This window comes from Manacus candei, unplaced genomic scaffold, assembly GCF_025592945.1.
Source record: "Manacus candei isolate 608988 ecotype Guabito, Panama unplaced genomic scaffold, ASM2559294v1 h1tg000119l, whole genome shotgun sequence".
NCBI lineage: Eukaryota > Metazoa > Chordata > Aves > Passeriformes > Pipridae > Manacus > Manacus candei.
In genome coordinates this window covers 3805700-3832733 of record NW_026138167.1, presented here as the reverse complement: position 1 = coordinate 3832733, position 27034 = coordinate 3805700, and the positions used below count along the sequence as shown (strand labels likewise).

The 27034-nt window shown below is 40.7% G+C and overlaps 1 protein-coding gene across 1 annotated transcript in view; it reads left to right on the top strand.

The window, feature by feature from the left end:
- The first annotated feature begins 1978 nt into the window (after nucleotides 1–1978).
- Nucleotides 1979–27034, top strand: part of SCAPER (S-phase cyclin A associated protein in the ER) — a 142215-nt gene continuing 117159 nt past the window's right edge. Inside the window, exons 1-6 of the mRNA XM_051770357.1 lie at nucleotides 1979–2041; nucleotides 3857–3932; nucleotides 7365–7482; nucleotides 12983–13053; nucleotides 17140–17331; nucleotides 26766–26866. Of these exons, the coding sequence (XP_051626317.1) occupies nucleotides 1986–2041; nucleotides 3857–3932; nucleotides 7365–7482; nucleotides 12983–13053; nucleotides 17140–17331; nucleotides 26766–26866 (614 nt within the window). The 5' untranslated portion in view covers nucleotides 1979–1985. The remainder of the gene's footprint in view (nucleotides 2042–3856; nucleotides 3933–7364; nucleotides 7483–12982; nucleotides 13054–17139; nucleotides 17332–26765; nucleotides 26867–27034) is intronic.

The following is a 27034-nucleotide window of genomic DNA, read 5'->3' as shown; positions in this document are numbered from 1 at the left end:
GAGTTTTATTTAGATTGGCTTCCATTTTTGACACATTCTCCTAAATTTGTTTTTATCCCATGTAAAAATTTTAATCTGCATACGAGACAGTTGAGCCCTAAGACCTGCATGCAAAGATTACCCTTCCATTATAAAAATTGTTGATTTTGGCATGTGGATTTGAGTAAGGGAAAAAACTGAGCAACAATTCACTTATAAAGATAATTACATTCAAATACCCTGCATTTGGATTTTAAAGTGACAGTCATTTGCTTTAGTAGTACCCAGATATGACTTTTTGAGTGTTCTAACTGTTTCATATGACCTTGCACTAAGTGTCCTGAGGTATTTTAGACTCTGCAGACATTACCGACCTGTTTTTCTACTTCTTTGCATTTAATGCTGTTATTAATATCTGAGGAAATAGGTTGTAAAAGGACACTCTTTTGATGTGGTGTCTGATTTGGCATCGAACCAGAACAGCAGGATTTGATGTCAGGTGTGGTATCACAGCGCTCAGCTCAGCCACACACTGAGGAGGCAGCTGTGGGAACTCAGACTGATAAATAATAATCAAGCTCATTATTGCCCCATGGCAGTAGAAGGGATTTGGATGGGACCTTCATGGACCTCCTGGCTCAGCTCTCTGCTCTGATCCACGGTCAACCGATGTGGAATTTCTGAGAGATGTTGCTACTGCTGTTCCTGGAGACTCCAACTGAAGCGCGTATGATCTCCCAGGATGTCTATTCCCATCCTTGTAGGACTTTTAATGTTTTAGAGATGACAGCCTGAGCTGTCCAGGTTACAATTTAGGCCTCTTTCTTCTCACGATTCCTGTCACAGTGAGGGAAATGGATTATTCTCTCTTTACACATTGTGCTTTTACATGCTTGAACACTCCTAGTCCTTTTGTCTTCTTTTGGCTAAATAGAGTCAACTTGTCCAGTGTTTCCTCGAGAATCACATTTCCCAGGCCTCAGACCCCATGAGGAGGGCTGGCCTGTCCACAAGCCCCACCTTTCCTCAGGTTCAGTGCCCAAGCTGGACTCAACACCTTAAATTACACCTCAGTGATACCCCCCCAGGATTAGGACCCATTTTGCTATTTGCCTGGGTTATACATACACCCCAGGTACTGCACACAATTGTTTGCAGCTTTCCCAGCTCCCAGTGGTGGGGAAGGGCGGGACGCTGAGGGAGTGACCACCATCGGCTCAGTGGTCCCGTCTGGTCAACAGCGGCTGAACATGAGCCCAGGTGTGCCCAGGTGGGCAAGAAGGCCAAGGGCTTCCTGGCCTGTATCAGAAACAGGGTGCCCAGCAGGACCAAGGTAGCAACTGTCCCTCTGTACTGGGCAATGGTGGGGCCACATTTTGAATCCTGTGTTCAGTTCTGGGCCCCTCATGATACGAAGGACATTGAACGGGTCCAGAGCAAGGCGCTGGAGCTGGGGAAGAGTCTGGAGCACAAGTCCTGTGAACAGCAGCTGAGGGAGCCGGGGAGGCTCAGCCTGGAGAAGGGAAGGCTCAGAGAGGACCTTCTCACTCTCTACAGCTGCCTGAAAGGTCTCAGGAGGACACAGCCTCAAGCTGCACAGGGGAGGTTTGGGTTGGACATTAGGAGGAATTTCTTCATAGAAAGGGTGATTAGACATTGGAATGGGCTGCCCAGGGAGGTGGTGGAGTCACTGTCCCTGAAGGCATCGAAGGAAAGACTAGATGTGGTGCTCAGTGCCACGGTCTGGTTGACAAGGTGGTGTTCGGTCACAGGTTCGACTGGATGACCTCAGAGGTCTCTCCCAGCCGAACTGATTCTGTGTTTCTGTGCCGGCCCCTCAGGGCTGTCTCAGTGGCTGAGGGCAGGCCTGGCAGCGGAACCGCTCCCCTGCAGAGCTCAGGGCCACGCGGGGTCAGCGCCCTCGCTGGCGGGCCTGCGCATGCGCGGGGCCGGGCGGGCGGGGCCGGCGCGGGGGGCGGGCGGGCGGCCGCTGTCGGCGGGGTGCGATGACGTCATCGCGGCGGGGCGCGCGCGGGCGGGACGGCGCGGGACGGCGGAGAGCGTGAGTGACCGGCGCGCGGGGGGCGCGCGGGGCAAGATGGCGGCGGGCCGGGCCCCCTCCCCTCAGCCCCTCAGCAGCACAGCCCCGCCGGGCCGCTCCGGGACACGGCCCTGCCGGCCGGGGCAGGCACTGCCCGGTTGCTACAGGCGACCGGGAGCGGTGGGGGTGGGTCAGACTGTGCCGTGAGGGCTAGCACGGCGAGGCCGGCGGGGGGACGGGACGGTCCCTCCGAGCCAGCCCCGCTGGCTGTGGGGAAACTGGGACCTGCTCCGTGTCAGGGGGACCCCGGTGCGTGTGAACCCGGCGGTCGGCGGAGCTGCACAGGCCCACCCGTGCTGTGTGTGTGTATGGAAGGGAGAGGCACACGTGGAGGGAATTTCACTGTCAGCTCTTAAAAACTGCCACATGGTGTATGAGTATTTGAATTATAAAAACTACTAGTGCTGTCCCGAGTATAAACCAGTGGTCTTCCTTAGCTGACAGCGAAAATCACGGCTCCAGGAGCTGACAGCTCAGTAGGTCTCAGCGAGTACTCAGGGGTAGGGACTGTCTTCTCTGCACACTTCTCTAAACACAGATTCTTCTTTCTGCTTTATTCCCAAATGCACTGCAGTACTGGGAAAACACTTGGGCCCTCGGGTTTTTTCCTCAAGTATATATGTCAGTTTGGTGAGCTTATGTTGCACCTTGAATATAATCAAGGCGGTTTGGTGTTCAAAAGCACAGCTTTCTAGGAGACCTCAGTGTTTGAAGGTTCATGCTGGGCCTGCCCTGATGCCTCAAGTGATGGTGAAGTACAGTCTTTGTTTTCAGAATCGCAGCTCCCTTCATTCAGCTGCAGAACATTTCAGGTTTTATGGGTTCAGTAGGTTGTCTTAAGGCACATAAACAACTGCCTGCTTGTTGATGCAGGTTTGGCTATTTGCTTTTAGAAAATTTGGCCATTTATGAGAACCACGAGATGTAATGTCAGAACAAGTGAACAGCCCACTGAACAGCAGTGTCATTAATGATAAAGGCCAACAAAATCTGACTTTGAATGTGATTAAAGGTTAATCTTGTTCTCTTACCTACTTTCTGATAACGTAAAAGTGTTCTTAGTTTCCAGTTAGCACGTGATTCTTCAGAAGAATAAGATTAGGGTGTTCATGCTCTAATCAGCAGCTATCCAGAATTTATCAACCTTGAAGCCAAGGGTTTAATTTTATTTCAGAATTGTTGACGCTGCTTTGGAAATGTTTGATAAACCTATAAATATTTAGTCCTGTGCACTTCTGCACTTTTGGCAATGGTTCTGTATTCACAGCTGGATAAAAGTATTCACTTCCTCAGAGCTGACTTGTACAGGAACCATCAGATTTTAGAGGTAAATGAGAACAGAAGTTTTCCATTTTATTTTGCTTCACCACTAATTATCTGATACTGATGGTCTGTTTGTCTCTGACTGGCTCTTTCTTTTTGAACTTCTTCTTTTTTCCCAGTCCTCTGTTACAGAAAAGATTATTCTCCTTGCTTCACTGTTCCAGAGCAGACCATGCAAAGATTTGTTTTAACATTTTACTATTCTTTGTACTGTTTACTATCTTACTACACATACATTTGCATTTTTCTATAGGATCATTCTTTTTTTGTTTTCTTCCTGGGCCTTTGGCTATTTTTAATAAGCAGCAGTGCAAACTCTTTAAAAATAAAACTATCTTCTGAAAATCTTACCATGTTCATCTGGTGTCCATGACATAAATGCTACCAACAAGCTAAAAGTAATTTTAGAAGTGGTTGAAGTGAAAATAATTAATTGCATTTATTTTGACACAGGTATGAAAACTCAATGGGGTCGTCCAAAAATGTAATAAGTGAGCCTGTTGATGCAGATGAAGGCTATAACATGATGGTAAGATGTTCAGCTACTGTAGCAGTATGTGGTACAGTATTTTTTCTACAGCCAGAAAAAGTAATTTTTCATGTTGGGATTCATTGATAAATCTGTTCATTTTTACCTTCTGTGAAAGTATTGATTGTAGGAGCTGAATAAATTTTATTCATTAGCATCATAGAAGGAAACCCTCAAAAAGGAATTTTACTGTAGAATAAATGTGAGTATTTCTTCTGTTTTTCATAGTTTCCAGTTGTGTTAGTATATGGGGGTTTTGGCACTTATTTGTTTCAGCCAATTCCCATTTTAAACTGCTTTCATCCAACCTGTGCTGCAGTGCAAGGCCCTGATGTTTGGTACCACTAACAGAGTGTTCTTTGAAGAAGCTGAGGTCAGACCTGGAGTCATTTTCTTCAAGAATGCAGTGGGTGAAATTGGTAGTTTTGTTTATATCAATATATTTATATGTATGAACACCATTAAAGGAAGAATCCTCATGAAAGATCCTCTAATATTCATGGTAAAAGAAACAGTACAGACTAAATAACAAACATTTGCTGTTCAAGCTAAACAGTTTCTGGTCAGTCCTCTGGCTCTGTATCCAGAGCACTCTGAAGAAGGTGACTTCTTTGGGTAGTTCAGGAGCAAAGAGCAGGGGTTCAGGCTGAGGAAGCAGTCAAACCCCACATAGAAGGGGGTGTTAAAGTTTGCTCTTGTCAAATGAAAAGACTGTTGGTACCAACCATGGCACAACAACAGGCACTTTGGCACAATTTTCTCTTCTCAGTGGCTGTGCATTTCCTCATTGTTAACTGTGCCATCAGGGCCTCCCTTGAGACTTTGTTGGATTCTTTTGACTGACATTTGAGTTATGGAGATGAGAGTTTAAAGTCAGGCTCTAGTTTTGTTATACAAAGTACTTTGAAATGTCATGATGAGATACTTACACTTCCCTTATAAGCCTTTCTGGCTTGTATAAAAATAAATAATTTCAAAAGTCAGGGTGGTGGGGACTAATGTGAAGTTTTACACTCCCATGGGAGCAATGATCTCCAAAATGAGACTGAAAAATGGTTGTCTTGGTGGCAGCTGTGCAGAAAGGAACCTGGAGGTTATAGGAGGTCATATATGCAACAAGAGAAATCCTGCTGATGTCCTGGGAAGAGCTGGGTCTGCTCTGACCAGGGTTGGACTGGACCTGCAAAGGGCCCTTCCAGGCTTTGTTTTTCTGTGACTGTGTAAGTTGTGCTAATTTATGTGTGATATGTCAAAAATTACCATCATTAATGATGCAAAGGTAGTCTCATAGTGCAAAAAACCCCCACACATCAATTGGAGGTGATTAAATGGAATGATCACCTGTAAGATATGGATAACCTGTCCTCAGTGTTTAGCACTGAGAAAGTCTTCCCTGAAGTATTTGTATGTGCTTTTGGACATTGTATTTCAAAGGCAGAATCAGCTGGAGACAATCTGGAAGAGAAAACACTGAGTGCTCAGATTCAGAAAACTTGAAATCTGAGATCTGGAAAACATGAGTAAAAGGACCAAAGGAGTAGGGATAGTAAGCCTGGAAAATAAGGAAGACCAATGAAGGATGAAATGGAACATAACAGCACAAAAAGTAGGGAAGAAAAACTGAAATGGTTTCCAAGTCCCCTGTGCAAGTCAAGAGTGAGTGGGCTTGTGCTGTAGGAGAGCCACAGTCAAATCTCACATAGATTGTGCTGAGTGAACACTGTCTGCTGGTGGGGAATTTGGAAGAAAAAGATGCAATAGATGAGTAAAGATTTATTTGTTTACTCATTTCATTTTTGGCAGTTATGGATGCTGTAGATTAGCTTTACTTCCAGCTAAGGTGAGTGTTTGGATCTTTTTTGAAGATTTGAGAATAAATTAATGTAAAATGCAGTCTGAAAATTCTTCTTTTGGTTTAAATACACATCTCAGAGGAGATCAAGTTAAAATTGAGTAAGCTTTCACAAGTATTTACATTGGGAGTTTATACAGTGGTTTAAAGGGATTTAAAATAGTTATGTGGCATTTGTGAATCTTTAACTCTTAGATCAATGATGGAAAGTGCATTGTTAAGCAACAGGGCATTAAAAACCCCAACCAAACTTGCCACAGCAGAAGTTATCACTTAGTAAAAGTTCCTAGTGAGAAGAGGCAATTAGTTGTATAGAATAAGGATAGATTAGAGCCAATTTTGTACAGATCCTGGGTTTTTTTTACATGCTTGTTTGGCTTTCTTTGGGCCAAAGTGTGTAATATGCTCTATTTATTACATTAGGTTTTACAAAATTTCACTGATAGCAGTGGTATTTTTATTTTGCTCTTGCTGTGTTACCTGTGGTGTCTGTGGAGCACTAGATGGCACACTGTGACTTCAAAACAGGCAGTTGAGAACAAGTTAAAAACTTATATTATATAAATAGTGAAGTAAAAGCAGTTTCTCATTTGTGTTGCATTTCCTACCACCTTAATAACTTCTAGCCACTCATCTGCTGTATTCATTTTTACTGTAATTTTACTGTATTTTCTTTCTAAAGATGTAAAAGTGGCTGCAGGCCTGAGCTATATGATGGTAAGAATGAAAAGAGGAAAACTGTACCTCTTGATTAGTCTTATAGAGAAATCTGTCTGTTCATGCCTAAATAATATGTAGGTTTATGTAAGTTCTTTGTGGTTACACTTGCCAGTGTTTAAAGCTGACTTGGTCAGCAGTTTTGTGCTATCAGGGTACCTAAGTTTATTATTACAGTTTATAGTTTGGTTTTGTTGGAAATTATTTTCTGAGGAATAACGCCACACACTGTAGGAGAGGCAAGATTTTATCTGATTGATATCTGACAGTTGGTACACATACTTTTTAATGCTTTTGGTTTCAAATGTCTCCTGATGGTGCATTTCCCAAGTGCAAAGAAATATTTTTTAGGTAAATGAAGTTCATCCTCAGTGTCTCTCATTCCATCTTTCAATAGTTGCAGCTTCATAGTAACAGCCCATCACAGTTGCCAGGAAATACTTTCTAGGTTCTTGTGCCTTTCTCCAGGCTCTCACCAGTCAGCCAACACAAGTATCTTGGTCTTATGCAGCTTTTATCTTGAATAATTAGTTCTAATTAACACAAGGTAATTAAAAAGTTTGTGCAGCCCACTGTGATTCTCTAGCAGCATTGGCAGTCAATTAGATGAAGGTGGTGTGGTCTAGACATATCATACTGTGGGCTGGATAATAACTCCCATGACATGTTGATGAATCACTCTGCTTATCATGCAGAAAAATGGTGGTGAGAATGGATGCATAAACCTGCTTCAGATATTTGATGAAAATTCAGCACCTGAGCGTCCCAGTTTGGGTGGTGTAACCACAAATTGGAGGAAATTAATGTATCAAATCCAGAATTTCTCTTTCTTGATTCCCCATCTGTGTATTTCTTGTTTTCAGGCTTCTTTCCAACGCTCCAATAGCCATGACAAAGTGAGGAGAATAGTGGCAGAAGAAGGACGTACAGCAAGGAACCTGATAGCTTGGAGTGTTCCACTGGAAAACAAGGAAGATGATGGTATGTGTTGAACAGTCTTACACCAGCTCTTTCCACTCCCATCTCTCTGTCCACTGGAGTTGCTCACCTGGAAACATTTTTTTTACATAGGATTTCCCTATTAAAAAAAAAAGGGGTTCTGTTTAGCATACATAGAATAATTTAAAAGTTTTTTTCCGAAGTGCACCCTGTGGTTGGCAGATCACTTTATAAAACCTTCCAGCAGCAGATTAAAAATCATCTCCATTTGTCTGTAAGTAACATCTAAGTCTGTTTTCTTGTGCTGATATTATCAAGATACTTGTGTAACACAATAATGTTGTCCTGAACTGATCTCTTGCAGCTTGGCTATTCAGAATTGTAGGGATGGCTTAGAACAATCCAACAAATTGTTCTCTGTGCTCTAAAACAAAGGAGTTTGGAAGTTTCTCTTGGTATCACTTCAGCTTTGGGAAACATCTCCGAAGAATCTTTAAGGAAGGGGATATGTGAGGACAGTTTTCCATAATGCAAGTCCTCATAGCAGTTTTGTTACTCTCTTGTGGTGTGATCACTTCAGGAGCCAAGAACTGACTTTTGTTTTTACACTGCTCAAGCTGTTCCAGAGGTCAGAATGCTGTTCTTGAGGACTTCATCTCTGGTTTTGTAGCTCACATGTCCCTGGGCAGGTGCTGCTGCTTTTAAGTGTCTAAAAGTCCATTTGTTTGTGCTGTGAAGGTGTTTGACCACTGGAATCAGTTGCCTGGAGGAACTGTGGGCACTCATCTTCCTTGGAGATGCTCAAAACCTGCCTGGACATAGCCCTGGGCAGCCTGGAGGTTGGACTAGATGATCTCTAGAGGTTCCTTCCCACTTCAGCTGCTCTCTGATTCTGCCAGTGGAAAGGATATTTTAAGAAATGTTATGTCTAGTTGCAAGATAATTAACCCTATGTCTGATGCAAAATTTAAACTGTCTTTAAGCAGAATAGAATTGGGGCCCAAAGTACTTCCAGATTCCAAGTTGCACTTTTGGGGAAGGTGGTAATATGGAGGAGTGTGTGTGAAAGGAACATGCAGTATATTTCTAACAGTATTTTTGAGCAACTCCTGAGTTGATTCACTTTCTGTTTAAAGAGTCTGTTACATTGTTGCCTGTAATATTCTTTTAGAAACTTTAGGACTTTTTCCTTTAAAACCACTCTCTCTAATGTGTAGATGAACGTTTGCTCTAACAACTCCTGTCAAAACATGAAGAATGAATGTAAAAGTGACCTTTAGGTTTCATTAAATAGTAGTTATGTACAGTAATTAAAATCCAAGTAGCTGTATTCATTTCCTTCTTTTGGTCATATTAGCACCATTGTAATTTTTAAATTGGTGCTTTCTTCTTGTTAGAATCTCATCATTAAATCATAGGCTGACCTTTCTGCACAATGCAAGGGATCTAATGATAATTGCCTGATGGAAAATTTCCCTGTGGAAAGGAACTTGTGGTTAGTGAAAGTCTGCAAAGCCAGATTCTTTATCTCTTGACCCTTGCTTGGCATGGAAGGTGTCTGTGTTGGTGTCACTGAGCTCTGATTCACTGTGTGCTGATCTTTCAATATGTATTGTGTCCCTGAGGGGTGATCCAGAAATATTATGAATTAGGACAATTCTGGCTCTTTCAAGGGTTGTGTAAATCAGGCCAGAGGTTTGGGTTTCCTGAGCCAGTCCTGCCACCCTTCTGTACAAAGCAGGATTTTGTCTTTGGGCAGTTTCTTCTGCTGTGATGTTCAGAGGTATTGCTTTGGCAGCACCAGTGTGTGATTTAACATTTTAAATTATATGCTGGTATTCATTAGGAGATTCTTTTCCAGAAACAGTGAGGATATAAGCATTTTTTTAGAGAGGGTTTATAAATTAAAATGCTGGATTAATTTTTTCCATTTGTATCCTTTTTCTATTTCCTTTAAAAATTGTGTGCTTGTGTCCTTCTTACCATTTAACTCCTCCTCTGAGAGACTCGTGTTTTTTATATAGAGTGCATGGGCAAAAGAGCAATAATGAAAGAATTGCAATCAAAACCTCCTAATTCCTTGATGGAAATGTATAGTTCCTACCAGTGAGAAATATTTCATTAAAAAGGAAAGAGATTTCTGGAGTGACAGGTGACACTTCTGTTGCATGTTTTGGAGCAGCAAGCCCCCTAGTTATGTCAGATCTGAAATTCTAGTTATGAGTACAGATCAGTGACATTGCAGAGGCTTGACACTTAAATGCTAATAGAAAGTAAGATACCTTTGGAACTTTGAGATGTGTAAAAAATTGGAAAACCTTGTATTTGTCACTGTTCTCTTCTTTTTTCCTATTTGTTTAATATCACTTGGGCTCTTGCCATGTAGAATTCATTTGCAGACTAAGCATTTCAGGGGAAGGAAACATATTTTATTGGTTGAAAGGTGCCTGGCACACTTTGGGGAACCTGCAGTGTGTTCCACTGCTTTAACAAGAGCCTGCTGCAGTAAGTGGGTCTTGCAGGATGTGATGAAAGTCCTGAAACTTGGCTCTCTTTGGCCACATAAGGAATTGGAAGAGTCCTGACTGCAAACATTGTGTTGGAGCCCTGGCAAGGCTGGATCTGACTGGAACTGGCAGAAGGGAAGGGGATTCTTTGAGGCTCATAAGTTTCAAACCTTTAATTTTACTAGAATGAATGGGAATCCAGTCTAGTGCTGGTAGGTGAATACAGGGCCATTATATTCTGTATGAAACAGTGGCAGTGATTTGTAAAAGTAATTTTGTGCAAAATGTGTTGCTGTAATTCAATCTGGAGGGGTAAAAACATGGGGAGTTTTGTTCTATCCATGCTTGAAGGCATCCATTTCTCCAGATCCTTAGCAATGTACTGTTAGAAAAATAGCATCTACTACTGCTCTACAAACTTGTAAGAAGATATGGTTTATAAAACTACTAGAAACTTCAAATGCTTCCTCAGCTGAAAGTTATCATCCCTGCTGAAGGTCTGATGATGAGGAGTGTCAAAGACACTGGAACAACACCTGCAGCTGCTCTCTGCCATAGCCAGGACAGAAATGAACACTGAGATTAATTACTGAGTTTGAAGGCAATTCTCACACTTCTCATACCAGTAAAACTATCCAAAACCAAGAGATGAGCAGCATCATTGTTGAGATTTTCAGTATAAAAGATACCTTTGAAAATTGGTTATCAGTGGGGTGTTCTTGGCAGATACGGCACCTCAGCTTTTTGGACAGGAAGTCTTCACAAATCATAAACCCTGTGTGCTTCATGTTTAATCACCAGACAGGGAGGAAATGGCCTTCCAGTGTAAAATATGGCTGTAGCTCCCTGAATGCTGCAAAACTTTGCTACTTTATATATTTCACATGGGCAACTTAATAGCTGATGGGATGCTCATCTTGGGTCACTGTTGTTCTCTCCTCACAATTCAGTAAATTCCTCACAGGTGAAGCCCTTCCCGTGTCCCTGAGGTCTGTGCATCTCACAGCAATGCCAGCACGGTGTAGTTGCACCCCAGTTGCACCCCAGTTACACCCCAGTTACACCTCAGTTACACCCCAGTAATCTCTGAACATACAAATAACCACTGAGCAGTGCTCTTGTGCTGTCACTGCTCGGGAATGTAAAAGGACAAAAGCAGAAACCTTTGAATAACCAGAGCCCTTATTGTAAGAAAAAGAATAACAAAGCCTGGAAATGTGGCTGCTGCTGCTGAAATGCAAAATTTTCTGGCCTTAAGAAGAAGTTAGTCCTTGTCCCACACTATATTTTTTTAGGTTTGCAAAACCTGCTGTATTCGTAAGTTTTGCTTTCTCTAAGTGTCTGCCTCATATAGAAGGTGCCTGAAAACTTGCTTTTGTCTTTACAGGGGACTTGTTCAGTCAGTTCTTAGCTGATGGATTGTTACTCTGTTTTTTATAGAATCTAAAGAGACTGTAACTTCATGTTCATCTGCCCTTTTAAAATGCTAACATACCCATATTTGTTTGCAAACCTTTTCCCTGTGCAAGTCCTGTATGCCATTGCATTCCAATTGTCTTTGCAGAGTGTGAATCACATCAGAAGAGAGACACTGGAGGTTGAAATAGTTCAGTTATTCTGACATGGAGCTGTTCCACATTTTAAGTTTTTTAGTGACTAGGAAGATTTTATTCCTCCAGTAGCTGAATGACTTTTTTCCTGAATGCTGCTGAATTGAGTTCAATATATTAGTTTGTGCCTGTTGTTTCGGCTAATGTAGAATTTAAAAAATGAATTATCAAGCAAATAGGTTTTAATTTGTTTTAAATTAAAAGCCTTGTTGCCTGGAATAGCCAGTGATACAACCCAGCTGTGCAAACCAGCTGTACAACTGCCTGATGGAGACAGGTTTGCAGCTGCTTTACATAACCAGAGCAATGTAAAACAGCTGGGCTGCGTTAGGGAATTTGGCCTCAGAACTGCTAAAAACTCAACTGGACAATTCTGAAATTCAAGAATGATCTCGTGGTCTAGGGGAGGACCATATTCAACTAATGCATTGATTTGCTTGGCTTCATCCAGCTAAATAATGTTGAAGCTTTTATTTAGATGTAATCTGTGCTAGAGAGCTCTCTTGCCATGGTTACTGTTTTGTCTTAGCTCGCTTACATTTTTGGTAATTGGATCCTATGATTTCCATGTTGTGCAAGTCAGATACTGAGTTGGAGGAATAAAATTTTTCAAATTACCCCCCCAGCAAATCTCAAAGATTAAGTGCTGACAGATGGGGTTGGTCTGGGCTAACACAGACTTTTCTATGCCAAGATAAGTCTAAATCAGTGAATTGCCACCCCCACAGCACTGAGGCCTGGAATCATCCTTTCTGGGTGTGGGCATTGAAACTTCTGGTTTGGGAAGCAGAGTTGCTAAAGTCACTTTGTATAAGCAGTGAAGGAAGACAGGTACCTTTCAGAGGGCATTTCAGATCTTAAAGGACTGACTTGTCTTCTGGGAATGTTTTCTCTCTTTCTTTGGCTCCCTGAATGTCAGTGAACTAAATCCAGGCCCAAGTTCTGTTTTTCCCTGTCTTTCTTGGCAGAAAATACTTAATCTACTAGGAGGTTGAACAGTTCCAGAAAAACTAAGTTATTACATTTGTTTTTCCTAACAAATATATTTCTTGTTTTGATTCTGTAATATCTGATTGAACAGTCATTCAAGAGAAGACTTTTTTTTTAAATCTACCTAGAAAACTAGTATATTTGGCATGTACATTGAAATGGTATGATTTTCAGAGGCACTGAACACTCAAAGATAGGTTATCTTCGTTTAATGAAGTCTGTAATTCTTGCCTATCTTGTATTTTTTTTCCCTTTTTCAGTGTTTTCTGGCATTATCCACATTCTGAACAGTGGAATATATATTTGGAATATAAAATTTGCCGAACCTCTTCACTCAGAAATTGTGCCCCTCTCAGAACGATGCAAGATGAGATATGAGTGCTCTATTTAATTAAAATCACTGTTGTTGATTAAAATGGTTGCTTCCCTCCACAGGAAAATCGAAATGGCAGTCTGGTGGAAAAACAAAGAGGGTGACTCAAGGAACACACAAGACTGCAAAACAGGTATCTGCTCGTTTTTTATTGTGACATCAGATGGATGACATAAAAATGTTCTCCTCTGAGATCATTTATACATTTTTGGCTGAATAATACTTGTCCAAAACTGGGCACATGTTGTGCTTTTAAAGCATACAGGTTTCAAAGTCAAGTATCCAGAAGTTAAAATTGCCAGAATTTAGGTTATCTTCCTCAGCCTTTACTTTTGGCCCTTCCTACCTTCTGGGTGCATGACTGAAAGTTATTTTGAGGAAAGTGCTGTTCAATGAAATGCTACAGAATATTCTTCCTGTAAGCATGCTGCTTGTACAAGGGCTGCCTTTCTCCCCAGTTTCTAATTTGAGGAAATGCTCTTATTTGAAGTCAGTATACCCTGTTTTGGAAAAAAGTCCAGGTGAGTAAAATTTCCAAGAGTTATGACTGGAAGGCAAGTCTGAACGAGAAGTGTAGAGAAGAAACTGCTCTTATTTTTATTAATATTTTTTTCTGTGTGGCTGACAGTCTTTATTCCATCAATAAAGTAATATCTCAATGTTTCCTTGTGTTTCATATTTTTAACCATTGTTTTTCTTTGATTAATGGATTTGGCCATTAGTATGGCTTTAGCCATTTAGTATTTTGTGGCAGTCTGTCAGAATTTGACAATAAAGCATGTGGAAGATGTTATTTTTTAAAAAAAGAAAGTGTTTTGCTTCCATAGAGACGTATTTGCGTGTTTAAAACATAAACATGTTATTTTTGCAGTAGTTTAGTAACTATTTACCTTGTGTTCTCTGTTCACTCACCAATACCTCACAAACACTGTATATCCTGGTTTCCTTGTCTGTGAGGACTGCATTTTGTGAGTGTAGTTGGGGCTCCCTGTAAGGGTTTCCCCTCAGAATCTTTAGGGTGTGAGAGTAAAGTGCTGCACAGTTTGGGCTCTGCCTGGTGTCAGGATTATGTCAATACTGAGTTCTCAGGAGGTTGCTGTTCACTGGCTCTGTGTGGGATTGCTGTACTAAAAGTGTCCTGTAGACACAGTGCATTCCTAGTGGGTGCAATTAAGGGTTGAAATGGAGTGCTGACTGTCTGTGCATCTTGGCTTTTCAGTTTGGCATTCAGCACCTTTACTTCTGCTGCTTTTCAGACACTTGATACTGCTGTAATTGGGGGCTTTTTTGTTGGTTTTGTTGAGTTTTCAGTTTTAATTTTCCTTTACATATGAATGGGCCACTAATCTCAAGAAAATAAACTTACAAGAGCTCTTTCATATGATCTTATCAACCTCATCTTCCTTTCAGTAGAGTGCTGGCAAATCTACATTCAATAAATTTTGGCATCCTGAGAGCAAAAATATACATTTCATACTTTCCAGAAGTCCAAGGCAAGTTACTGTAACTGTTAGAAAAAAAACCAAAATCAAAACAAACCAGAAAAAGCACCAAAAGAGATTCAGTTTTAACATCACTTCCATCATCCACACTGGGTTAGTTGGGATGGAAGAGGGGTTATTCCCATGTTTCTTAACTTCAAAGGTACAAAAGCTCTGCACCTTCTGCAGTTGAAGGTTTGAGCTATCACTGCAAGTTAAAGTATTATTTCTAACAACAAACCACCAACTTAATACTTACCTGCTTGTGTTTACAAGAAATCAGGTAGTTTAGAGGGTTTCATCCTTTCAGAGGTCTTCTGCTGGAATATGGGTAACTGTAAATGTTGCTTAGGTTTTACTGAGACCCTAAAAACTTGCTACAGGGTAATAATGGAACTGCAACAACCTACAGAGGTTACATGTGCTGTTTTCCTCATTAAAATATGGCTGACATAAATGGATGCCAAATACAGCAGATGGATTTATTGCTAAATATCAAAACATGTTCCATGACACCATCTTTTAAAGATACATTTGAAAATGCATCTTGCAAACAGTAGGGATTATGCATCATTACCATTCCAAAGCAACCTATCCTTTGGATCAACAGTATTAGCTGGATGATGTAAAGCTATTCACTTTATCAAGGTCACATTTGATAAGTACAGGCAGCACCAGGTAGCAAAGTTATTTTAATATAGCTATTTATGATTTTCTATCTATGGTTGCATCGTTATAAACTGTAGTTTCAAGGAGCTGTAAATTAGCCAGTGGAAGCTTTGCTTTAAAGGTTTATATACAAGACCTCAGCTAAGGAGCATCTTTTCTCCAAGCAGTTTGTTCAGAGGTGACTGTGGTGCCATAGAAGAAAATATATGAAACCTTTCTGAAATTCCTGTTCACTGGTGGTTTATGACACGTGTGTTTTCTGAGTGTGGCTCTCATGCCCACATTAGCTGGGGTTCACCTGGAGTACACTTGGAGCACTTGGAGATGTAAGAGTAGCAGAGATGTTGGTGTGATGGTTGTAAATCAGGTTCCCATTTCCCCTCTTCTTACAGAACAATTGGCATCTGAACACAAATGCAGGTGAGAGCATAACCATTTTGACAGCAATTACAAAGGGGAATTTGTTTAATGACGTGGTACAGGACAAAAATGTTTGAATCCCAGCCAGTTATTTTGCTAATTGCAGTATTTCTAGTTAATGATTAGATATTGTGATTATAAACACTGTGCATTGGCTTGTGCAGGGTTGGTTTTGGTTGTTTTTATTCAATCACCAGAAGCTGAGTTTTTAAAATGGTATTTTGCAGTAATCCCTACAAGTGAACTGTAGTAAGAATTATTTTTCTGGAGTTCTGTGCCACAGTGGATCAGTGCATCAAGGCTGCATTGAAGGTGCTATTAAATACATTAATGAAAAAAACCAATCCAAACCAGACTATTTTAACATGTAGCTAATACTTCCATCACAAGATGGGACACAGTTGGGTGTCCCTTTGGGTTTACTGCAGGTGCTTCCACCTGGCTATGGAATGCAGAAGCTTATGGAAGTCTGCTATGGCAGCAGGATTTTTCTGTGGTTTTTTCTGTTGTGGTAGAGAATTTCAAGTTAAATAAGGGCAGTGTCATGGGGCCAAGTGCTGATTTGGTATTTTCAGTCGAATAGATGTGCTTCAGGATCCTTTGGAATATCCTGTGCAGATGAGTGACTGTCAGGGAGATGTATCCCCATGTGGGTCACTGAGCTGTGTGCACAAGGTCAACAGATGCCAAGTCATAGAATCATTAAGGTTGGAAAAGCTCTCTAAGATCACAGAGTTCACCCATTAACCCAGCACCAGCGTGCTACCACTGATCCATGTCCCCAAGTGCCACATCCACACCTCTTTTTGAATCAGGGATATGGCTTCTATCCCTGGGAATCACCATTCATCCCTGGTGAGCCCTGGGCAGCTTGTTCCAGTGCCTGACCACCCTTTCAGTGAAGAAGTTTTTCTCAATATCTAATCTCAACCTCATCTGGCACAACTTGAGGCCATGTCCTGTTGTCCTGTCACTGTGGTCTCAGTAGGGAGCATCCCCAGCCTTTCCTTTGTGCACTAAGCAGGTCACCTGGGCAAATATAACACTGAGGCAACATAACAGTGCTTCCAAATGCTTCCAACGTGGTGATTCCTGCATGTGCCAGCATTTGTGAAGAGCTTTGGCTGTTCTCCCTCTGCACCCATCACATTTAGCATGCTGGCTGTCCCCACTGGATCAGTCACTCTGTGTTTTAGGGCCACATCAGCATTTCAGTGGCATTAGGCTTAGAATGAGAGTTAAAAACAATAATGCCACGTGTAATGTCTTGGTAGTAGAATGTACCTGTGATGGCATATTGCTGGTATGTTTATTAGTAAAATGTTATTTCATCTCTGGATGCACACAGGTGTCAGAATAAGTAATGCAGGACATGTAAATAGAAAGTGTAACTTTCCAATGTGCTAAGGGGCAGAGTATCACATTGTGCAATGTGAACATTATAAATATCAAAGAAACGGAATCTAGCTGTACATAACTGCTGCTTATATTTAAGAAAGCATGTTTTAAGTCAGAGGGATGATACCCTCTTCTTCAGTGCAGAAGTTCTCGTTTACAAGTGTTTCGAGATGTTTAAAAAACACAGAAATCCAACCCCTTACCATACTCCTGTTTGTTGTTTTCCTTTCCCCCATGTATCTTGTTTTCAGAACACTACCCTAGACTGTAAATTAACAGCAGCAGGAGATAAAAACTTTGACAAAAGCCCAACCAAAACAAGGCAGCCCCGGAAGGTGGATCTGCGGGCTCGGTACTGGGCATTTCTGTTTGACAACCTGCGCCGGGCGGTCGATGAGATCTACGTCACGTGTGAGTCGGACCAGAGCGTGGTGGAGTGCAAGGTAAGGCTGCAGCTGGGCTTTGGCTTCCTCACCTGGCTTCTTTCGGGCTTTTTTTATACTTTAAGTGAGGAATTAGAGCTTCAGAAACACAGTACTTTTTGATTTGTGTTTTCTGAAGGCTTGCAAGTAGGAAAACTGATGGTGTATGTATTCATGTTTAAGAAATACTCTCATATTGTGCAGTGACAATTTTTTAAAGTGTGTAAAACTTGTGATGCACGTGATATTATTAGATCTCAGTATTTTGGGGAAATCAGATTTTGTTTATTGAGTTCTGAGTTTGTTACTTTTCTGACTGAACACTGATTTATTTTTCCCTGTAGGAAAAATACTTTTAGTATTTTACTGTAGGTGGCACTGTTGTGGTTCAGCCTTTTTCACATTTGTTTGCTTCCTGTTGTGGCTTAATTACACACTGCTCCCTTTCTGCAGTGATAGTTATCACTCTTCAGATTTTCTCTTTGTTCAGAAAATGATTGGTTGTTGAGTATAAGCAATGTCTGGTTGGGATGTCACTGTAAGTCACTTCCCAGTTTCAAATAACCTGTGTTTGTAGTAGCTTGTGCATCTGTTTTACATTTTATTATGATTTTCTAGTAGATCTGCAGAAATACCCTTGTCATTTAATAAAAATCACTCATTCTTTAGAAGTTGAATTTATCACAAACATTAAGAGAAGCCAGAGTATGTTATAAAAAGAAATGTTCAAGATGTTGCTTTGTTTTCATATTAAACATGGCTGAAAACTCAACACATTCTGGAAATGATTATCTAATCACTGTAAAAAATTTTACATATCACTTTAAGTAAACTTTTTTCTTATCCCCTGCATCTCTTTCTCTGCTGCAATCAGACATGGCCAAATGGACTTTGGGATTAGCATACAAATACCCTTCATTGGAAGCAGGTTGGAAAGCTGAACAGTAGCTAAAGGCTTCCAAGGCACTGGTTGGTCTAACACAATTTACCAGTTTGTTACTGAACTGTCTTCCTGCTCAGGAAACTTCTCCTTAGAATTTTTTGGTTTAAGAAAATCAGCCAGCCTTGAGCCGTAATTAGATTAGCATTTTAAACTTCTGTGACTGAAGGAACAGAAGCGTATTTGTATCATTATCACATCTTTTTTGGGGTTAGATGTTGTTCAACATTTTAATCAGGGGACTGGATACTCTGGGATGGAGATGCTGCATAGCCTGAGTGAAAAGTCTTCATTTTAGCAGATGCCTGGCAATGATGTCTTATCTATGTGGGCCAGGTTACTTGTTTGCAAAACAAAGGTGGAAAAAAACAAAAATGAGGACACAGGGCAGTCCAGTGCCATCTGTTGTAAGACTTATGTGACATTCATGTTACTCTTACCTTTTAAAAGATCTTTTTTCTCAGCACACAAGTGGCCTTACCTGAGCATCTGGAATATGTGTTTGTGCTGTGGTCTTTTATCTGTGGGATATTCTTTTCTAGGTTACTGTTAAATGATCATGATTATTCTTTTCATAAATTACTAATATTTCTGATAATTAAGATATGTAGGATAAAACTGTTTAGTCTTGCAAATTATTATTACTAGTAATGTTTCATTTCTGTCTATTCTATTGACTGTCATTATTTTGTGGTGGTTTCGACAGATGCAGTTCAGTGTCTACCAGAGATGAGGCTGTCAATGTTTGTAGCTAATCTCCTACAGCAGGGTGTCTTAGCTTCTGTGTTTTGAAGGAAATGCTTTGCATAGCTCTTAATAGACATTTTAGGTACTGTGTACATGGGCTTCAACTAGGGGTTGATCAAACTCATCATTAGTGTGGAGATGTGTTTGAATTATGGGTGGAATATCAGTGATAGCGAACAACAGATCCTTGTGCAAACTGAGTCTTCTTCACCTCTGATGCTGAAAAGCCAGTGCTTGCAGTCCTTCACCAGCTGAAATATCTTGTCTAAGTGCAGCTTTCATATTATGGAATATATAGGAGGTGTTTACTGTAGTACCTCAGGCTTTTAGGAGTTCATAAATCAAGTCTGAGAGTTCAGCTGGCAAATGGTATTGACTAAGAAGCACCTGTGTGACATTTTCTCAAGAATTCATGCAGCTTAATAGAGGGCCTGTGTCCTGTCTTAGAATTAGCTTAACTCAGTCTTTGATTTCATCACTACAGTTTGTCCCTGTGGGATTCAGTGCAGGTAAATAATCATCATTTGCGTGTCTAAAACACTGAGTTGTTTTACTGCCTTGGCTTTGGCAGCCCTCGAGACATTGGTACCATGTTACTCCCAAGGTTTCACACTTTGCATTGGCTGTTCTGATGGTTCCTGGTCAGGTCTTGGATGATCTCTGGTCGTGCCTTTTCTTGTGACTTGAAAACATTCAAGCAATGACCAGGATCTGCATTCCCTGTTTGTGTCAACCAGGGTGTCCACTGGTGCAGGAGTGATGTGTGGGGCCTGTCTGTTATTCCAGGGACAGCTCCAGCCACTGGCTGTGCAGGACTGGGAGAGTGCAGGAGGATCCATCCCAGACTGGGAGGATGCAGGAGGATCCATCCCAGACTGGGAGGGTGCAGGAGGATCCATCCCAGACTGGGAGGATGCAGGAGGATCCATCCCAGACTGGGAGGATTCATGCCTCTGGCTGAGGTGTGTGGGAATAATGGCATAATGTGAATTCTGTGTGCTCTGATGAGGTGTCTCCCTGACTCTGCTGAATGATGTGGATGTGGCTTGGCAAAATATATTGCACTTCACTGACAGGAAAGGAATGTCTGTAGTGAGTATTATCCTTTTGTTTTGGACTTAGGGGGCCAGGTGTGATGCAGTCATACAGTGTGTCTTGTCTGCCCTTGCATAGCCATGATTTCCCTGCAATAACTTTTAATATCAGTGGACCAATTTAAGTTAATTTAGTCATTATAGATTTTATGAGAGTGGGTGACTAGCTTGGAAGAAGATGTCCTGCTAAGGTTCACAGTGCAGGAAAAACTGCCCCTCACTCTTTCTTAGGCACCAGGGAATTCAGAGAGGGAACAAGAGGACAGGAACACACCAGCTGAGGGAATAGGGATTGTGTGTGAGGTGGGTTTTTGTTTCATTGGTTTTGGTTTTTCATAAGAATATGTTGATGTGCATGTCGTGATGTCACTTCTGGCACCAGAGAAATCAGAAAGAAGAACATGGAAAACAGGCTCCACACCACCTACAGTTTGCAGAACTACTTTTACTTTTTCTGCCTGATGGTTTGTTGTGGGTTTTTTGTTTGTTGGGTTGAGGTTCTTTAAATTATTTCTGGGAGTTAATTCTTATACTTGTTCCATTTTTATGTATGACAGTACTGGTCTTCTGAATATTTTGATTTTAAGATGAAAATTCCTTTTGTAGCAAACTTTTACTAAAGCTCATCCTGAAAATGGGGTTGGATTAGCTCCACTTTTCTGTTCTTTTTTGCAAACTTTTTATACTACATAGAAAAGTATCCAGTGGTTAAAATGTTACAGGAGATGCTAACAGACCTGTCAGCTCAGTTACAAATGGATTAATGCACTTCTGCTATACCTAAAGGATTGAGAGGATTTTTTGATTAATGAGAAATTTCACATTGCCACATTTAATTTTTGGGCTCATTTGACAAAGTATCCTGTTAGCCCTTTTCATGAAGTACCATTTTTATTCTTACTACTGGATATAGGTGGGAAATAATATTAAATAAGAAACCAAAATGGTTACACTGTTAACCTCTCCTGCATTGTTTTTTTTTTTTTTTAAGTGGGATTTTGAAAAATTCTTTCAATTAAAATAAATTCATGTTATCAAAAAATTCCTTCATTTTGACTTTTTAAATGATGTCTCCTCAAACTTCTGTCCTGGTCACACGGGCATGTGCTGTTCTATTTAAACATTTTAGTCGTATAAAGATTGTCTTAAAAGATGAAATATGACAACTTCTGGCATTTCAAATATTCAGATTAACCTGGTATAAAAGTGTTAGTTACATTTTTTGGTTATTTTGTACCCTCTGCTCTCCTGTACCCTTACAAGTTGGTATAGTTTCATTGATTATGTTGCCACTGAGGATAACAGTTTGATGCTCCCAAATGGGAAAGGGCTCCAGTGGCTGTTTGTGGTTGAAACTGCAGAAGGAGGGTTGTGGGGAGGATCCAAACAGTGGGAATGTGTGTAAGAGGATCACTGGCTGTGTGTGTTTTCTCTCAGCTTTGGGCACTGCTGAAGTTGGTATTTTCCTATTGATTTGGAATTGAGAACTCTTAAATCATGTATATAGATATATAGACATGGCTTGGATGCTTTGTATATAAAGATAAAATGAACATGGTTGAATTATTTCTGAAATAAATAAAGAGTTCTGAAGTTTAAGCGTCATCTTACTGTACATAAATCAGTTTGTGCAATAGTGATAAAAGATTAGATATATCCGAGTAGATTTGGCTATAACTTTTTTTCCTCCTAGGATGAAATAACAGCTTCAACTGGTTTTTTCCTTTCAAAAAAGCTGAATTTTATTACGTAAAAATCTAAATCTCTATTCCTTTTAAGTTGTTGTTTAGCATTACTCAGAGCTTGCACAGTCTTTTGTCTTTTCACCTTTACTTACTGGTGTATTTCTGTAAGGTTTTGGCCAGGGTTGATTCTCTCCTTGTTTCTAAAGCTCATGGATGCACTCTTAGATCAGCCTAATTCAGTGGAAACAGTTCAATTTTACTTGAGATCTTATTCCCACTTATGAAATGGAAAATTCAGCAGGGAAGTTCTGTTGTTTTGCTTCTCATAGGCAGCACAGGGTACCCTAAAGAGCCTGGGGAAGCCTTTCCCTTAGAGGATTTGACACATTGCACAATGTTACGGGAAAGAACCAACTGAATCAACTCTCGTGAGGGCCTTTCGATCAGGGGGATGTCTGGGAGTGAGGGCCAGTTGATTGAGGCCTCCCAGAAGCTGAGGAGCCTCTTTGAGGGCTGTTTTTGGCTCTGGGTGTGTAAATTCTCCTGGTTTATCTGTGCACACAGACTGGGGCCTGGGCTCGTCCCCGATCGATCGCTGGCTTTCGGGACAGCCCCTTCTGCCCCTGGGGTGTGTCAGGAGTGTGCAAGGCTGCCCCTTCCCATCAGAAAAACCACACCTTCGAGTTCTACACTTGGACATAATTACCAAGGGGGTGTTTATATCTTCATAAATAAATACCCTGTGGCTGTCTCGTGGCAGTCCATGTGCTGTGCAAATCTCTTTGTGAGCATTCCTGCCTCTCTTTGGGCATTTACTTGTTCATCATTGTCATCTTCCACAGAGGAGTCAACAGAGAAGGACAGGAAAAGGGGTTAATGACTGGGCAGTGAGTCTCTCACATGAAAAGGGATGAGATCCTTCGAAATGGTCATCTGTCCTGAAAAGCCAGATACTGAAAAGCTGGCATGGCTTTCAGTTGGCAGCCTGGGTATCCCTATTCCTGCCCCTCCATCCTTTGCATCTGACATATATACATATACACATATATATATACATACATATGTACACACACACTCTTCAATTCTGTGTGATTAAGTCCATGCACATGTTGCTGCCCTAATTCTTAGGGAGATTTTCTTTGGTAATGTGCTCCTCCAGAGCACATCCTTGGCAGATAGTGGATTGAGGCTGCTGTGTTGGAGGTGAATCAGTGGGGAGCAACTGAGGTGCATTTAACACATGGATCTAAGAGACCATGTGCTTTTTTAAAATGTTATTTACCCTCTACTGAAGCTGATATAATGAGAGTCCTTTGGCTGGAGGAGCTGCTTCCTCTCATCCTTTCCTAAAGCTGTAAGAACTGCTTTGGCAATCATGTTTGTTGAACCTAACCCCGGAGCTGGCTTTAATTATCTGTAATTCAACTGTAGGAAAAGGCTACAAGGAATTTTTTAAAGCAATTTTTGTGTCAAATTACTGAAACAACCAGTTAACCTTGAAAATTTAAAGAAAGAAGGAAGGGATAAACTTAGTTTGTGTGCTAAAAACATACTGCATTACGAAAATCCGGAGTTTATTTTGGTAAATACATAATCTAAAATATTAGGTATAGATAAGGAAACAGTATAAAGCAGTCACAGTTTGTAGAATAGAACAGACATTTCTAGCTTTGAGAATAAGCTAAAGTATAGCTGTGATGACTGGGTTAATTTATCTGATGCACATGGTGCTGTTTTGGGTTGTAGCACCTTTAAAATCCCAGTCTTCCATATCATCCCTGTTTCCTCCTCCTTGTTTGAGAGTGGGTGAATAAATGGAGAAGACAACATTTCAGAGCTGTTAAGGCATTTCCAAACAAAGTGAACCTTGGTTTTGAAGGATTGTAGTGGGCCTATCTAGGACTCAAGTCCTGACTGAGCAATACAGCATTATTCTGATGGAGCTGCTCTTAAAGATCTGTATTGATTACAAAGTAAGTTGTATGATCACCCAGCTGAGGAGACTAGAAATACAACTTTTAAATAAATACATAGAAACCAAAGTAATGACTGAGAGCTGGAGAAAAGAAGCAGAAACACAAAAAGGGCTTTTTGACATGCAGAACTATTGATCAGAGAATTGACCAGAACAGGGAGGAGAAGGAAACAGAAGCGTGACTGATTTTAGTTTTATGCCACTGATTTTCCTTTAAGTGTTGTTTTTTAGCAGTATTGCTTTCTTATTTAGTTTGAACTGTCTCTTTAAAAATTGGACGGGACGGATATGACCTTGAAAAATAACGAGCTTTAAAATTGTTCCGACTCCGGTGCAGCCACAGTCTAGCCCATAAAGGTCCCTTTTTGTCAGCACCTTCTCAAGTGGTGCAGGTTTCCCCTGGTTCAGCAGCGCGGGGTGGATGTGCTGCCCTGGGTGCCGGGGGGAGCGCAGGGCTGTATCGATGGCCCGGAGCCCCGGGCCCGGCGGGCCGGGATTGTGTGTCAGGAGGACAAAGGGACGGCGCCGCCCGGCCGCCGACCAGGGTGAATTACAAACCAATCGAAGCCGTCGCAGCCAATTGGTAAACTAATTGGTAATTTTAGCTGTACATCTATATGTAGTTATCTGCAGGCCTGGAACGGCGCTTTCAGAGCCACTTTTGTTCTGCTTCATCCTGCCTGACAAAATGGCCCTCATGGCTTTAGGGAGAAAGATGTGCATCAGTGGCTATGGGGCCGCTCCAGCTGCTTGTCTTGTTTGTATTCCCTTGTTCATAAAACATGGCTCGGGTTACAGCTGCATGGGGCTGCTCTGATCATTTCTGATAATGTGCAGCTAAACATTCCTTAAAATAGGTTAAGCCATTTATTGCATTTTTTTTTCCTGTGCCAGCTAACATCTGAAATGCAACTCATACTCATATGAATTCTCTTTTTTTTTTTTTTTTTTTTTTGGTGAGGAATATCTCAGTGGCAGACTTGAAAAGTAAATGATTCAGAATTAAATTTTGCTTTCTATGCTCTTATTGTTAGTAACAGTCAGTGCAACTTAGTATGGGCTGACCTAAATGGACATGAATTGGATTAGAAAGCTGAAATTTTATTAGTGAAACTGAAAAAAGAGCTGGCTAAAACACTTGACTCGTTCATTTCTTGTAGCAGGCCTTACTTAAGAATTATTTTGGTGCTGTAAACCAACTCCATTGTAAGAAAAATTTCTCTTAGCTTTTTTGGGGAATATTTCAAAGCAAAGAGCAACTTTGACATCAGCAATGGGATTCTGTTTGGTTTCCCTGGTGCCTGACTCTCTGGTGACTTTACCCTTGCAACAGCCAGCACCTCCATGTGTCATACACATGGGTTAAAAGGGTACCTGTGTGAAAACCAAAGCTGAGCTTCAAAGTTAGGGTTAAACAAAATGCATATTAATCCATATGATTTTATATGAAAAGGCACTTGGCATGCATTAGAGGTCCTTTTTCTGTTAAAAGGACAACTAAAAGTAGAGATGAATGGCATGTGACATTACAAAAATGTGCATTAGTTACCTGGACTGTAGGGGAGTTTTTACTGTTTTCAGGGTCAAAAGTTTTACTGTTAAGAACCAATACCTTTTCATTTGTAATTCTTCCCAAAATATTTTTAAATAATTATTATTTGCATTGAGTGAAAAGTTTCTCTTAACACCAGCAGGAATGATTTTGACATAGTAAAGAATTTGTCAAACAGCAACACTTGGTCATTCTACCATAAAATTATGTCTGTGCTTCACATTCTGCATGTGAAGCTCATGTAAGTTTCATAGAATTCAATCTTTAGTCGTGGATTTTTATTATTTTCAGCATGCTGTCATCACAGAGTACAGGATCCATTTGTCTTGTCCTGGAAGGAGTAGGAATGCTGCTCTTTCTGACTGACAGGAGCTCAAACTCTCTCTCTCAGGCATTCATGTGTGGTGATAATCAGCTCTGCTGAGGAGGTGCCTGATGTCTGTGTGTGTTTTATCCCATTCAATCAATGATTTTTGGGATTATATGTGGAATACAAGTGTTCTCCCAGGTTCCTGCATGGTAAAGGATTGCTCCTTTCCTTACCAGTGGCAGTGGATAGCTGTAGGGAACAAAACTAAGAGCTCAGTCATACTGTGTTTTGCTCTGCTTTGCCGTGAAGAAATGGTGCTGTTGGCTGAGTAAAGGCAGCAGGACCCCAACTTACCTTGGAATTTTTCCTTGTTTCTTGTATGTCATCTGACCTTACTATAAATACTGCACTCACATTCGAGCAAACTGGAAATCAGTCAATAATTTCTCCAAATTAAGGGTATTTTTATCAGAAACAAGTCTTTTAGTTCCCTACTGTTCAGCCACTGGCATTTTATTTCTGAATTTCTTCCTGGTTTAGTGTGAAGTGCAGTTAATTTGATGTGTTTTCTTGTAACAGTTAATTTTATTTGTTAGAGACCAACATGAAGTTCTAGATTCAAACTACTTAATCAAGATTTTGCAATATTTTGAATAAATTTCCAGCACACCCACATCATTCCTGACAGCGTATGTTTAATCCTACCCAGGATCTGATGGAGTTGCCTTTGTGTAGTTTTGTAAAACTTACTTCACAAACAGATTAATTGTGACATTTTTAGTCTTCCACAGGTCTATCAAGTTTTTCAGACAGTTTTCCCTCTTTGATGATGTATGTTCAGCATATTTTAAAAGATAGCTCTTACCAAAAAAAGAGAATAAATCATGAAACAGTGATACTTATGTGTGTTAGGAATTATTCCCTTGCCAGATATTGCCATTTTGTCCTTACACGTTGTTGCTCACAGAGATCTTAGAAAATCCACACCTTTTCTTTTTAGGATGTTTTAATGTTTGTTGACATAAAGATCTTAACTCTCTGGCTTTTCTTGGGCTTATTTTTAATGAGAAAGCTACAGAGTAGTAAATTTCCTACTTTCTTTTCGGTTCCTTTATTTTCAATACAAAGATTGATGTAATGGTTGCTTTTCAGGAGGTCCTGATGATGCTTGATAACTATGTAAGGGACTTCAAAGCATTGATTGACTGGATACAGCTACAGGAGAAGCTAGAAAAAGCTGATGCTCAGAGCAGGTAATTAGATTTATATATTTTTTAATCTTTACAGGGAGTAAAGTTCACAGTAAATTTCATTTTGTAGCAGAGATTCAGCAAATAGAACCAATTTTCCTTTTGGACAAATTGGTGTGAGGACATTTTATGTGCCCTGTCACTGTCACTGGAACTGGAGGATATTTCCAG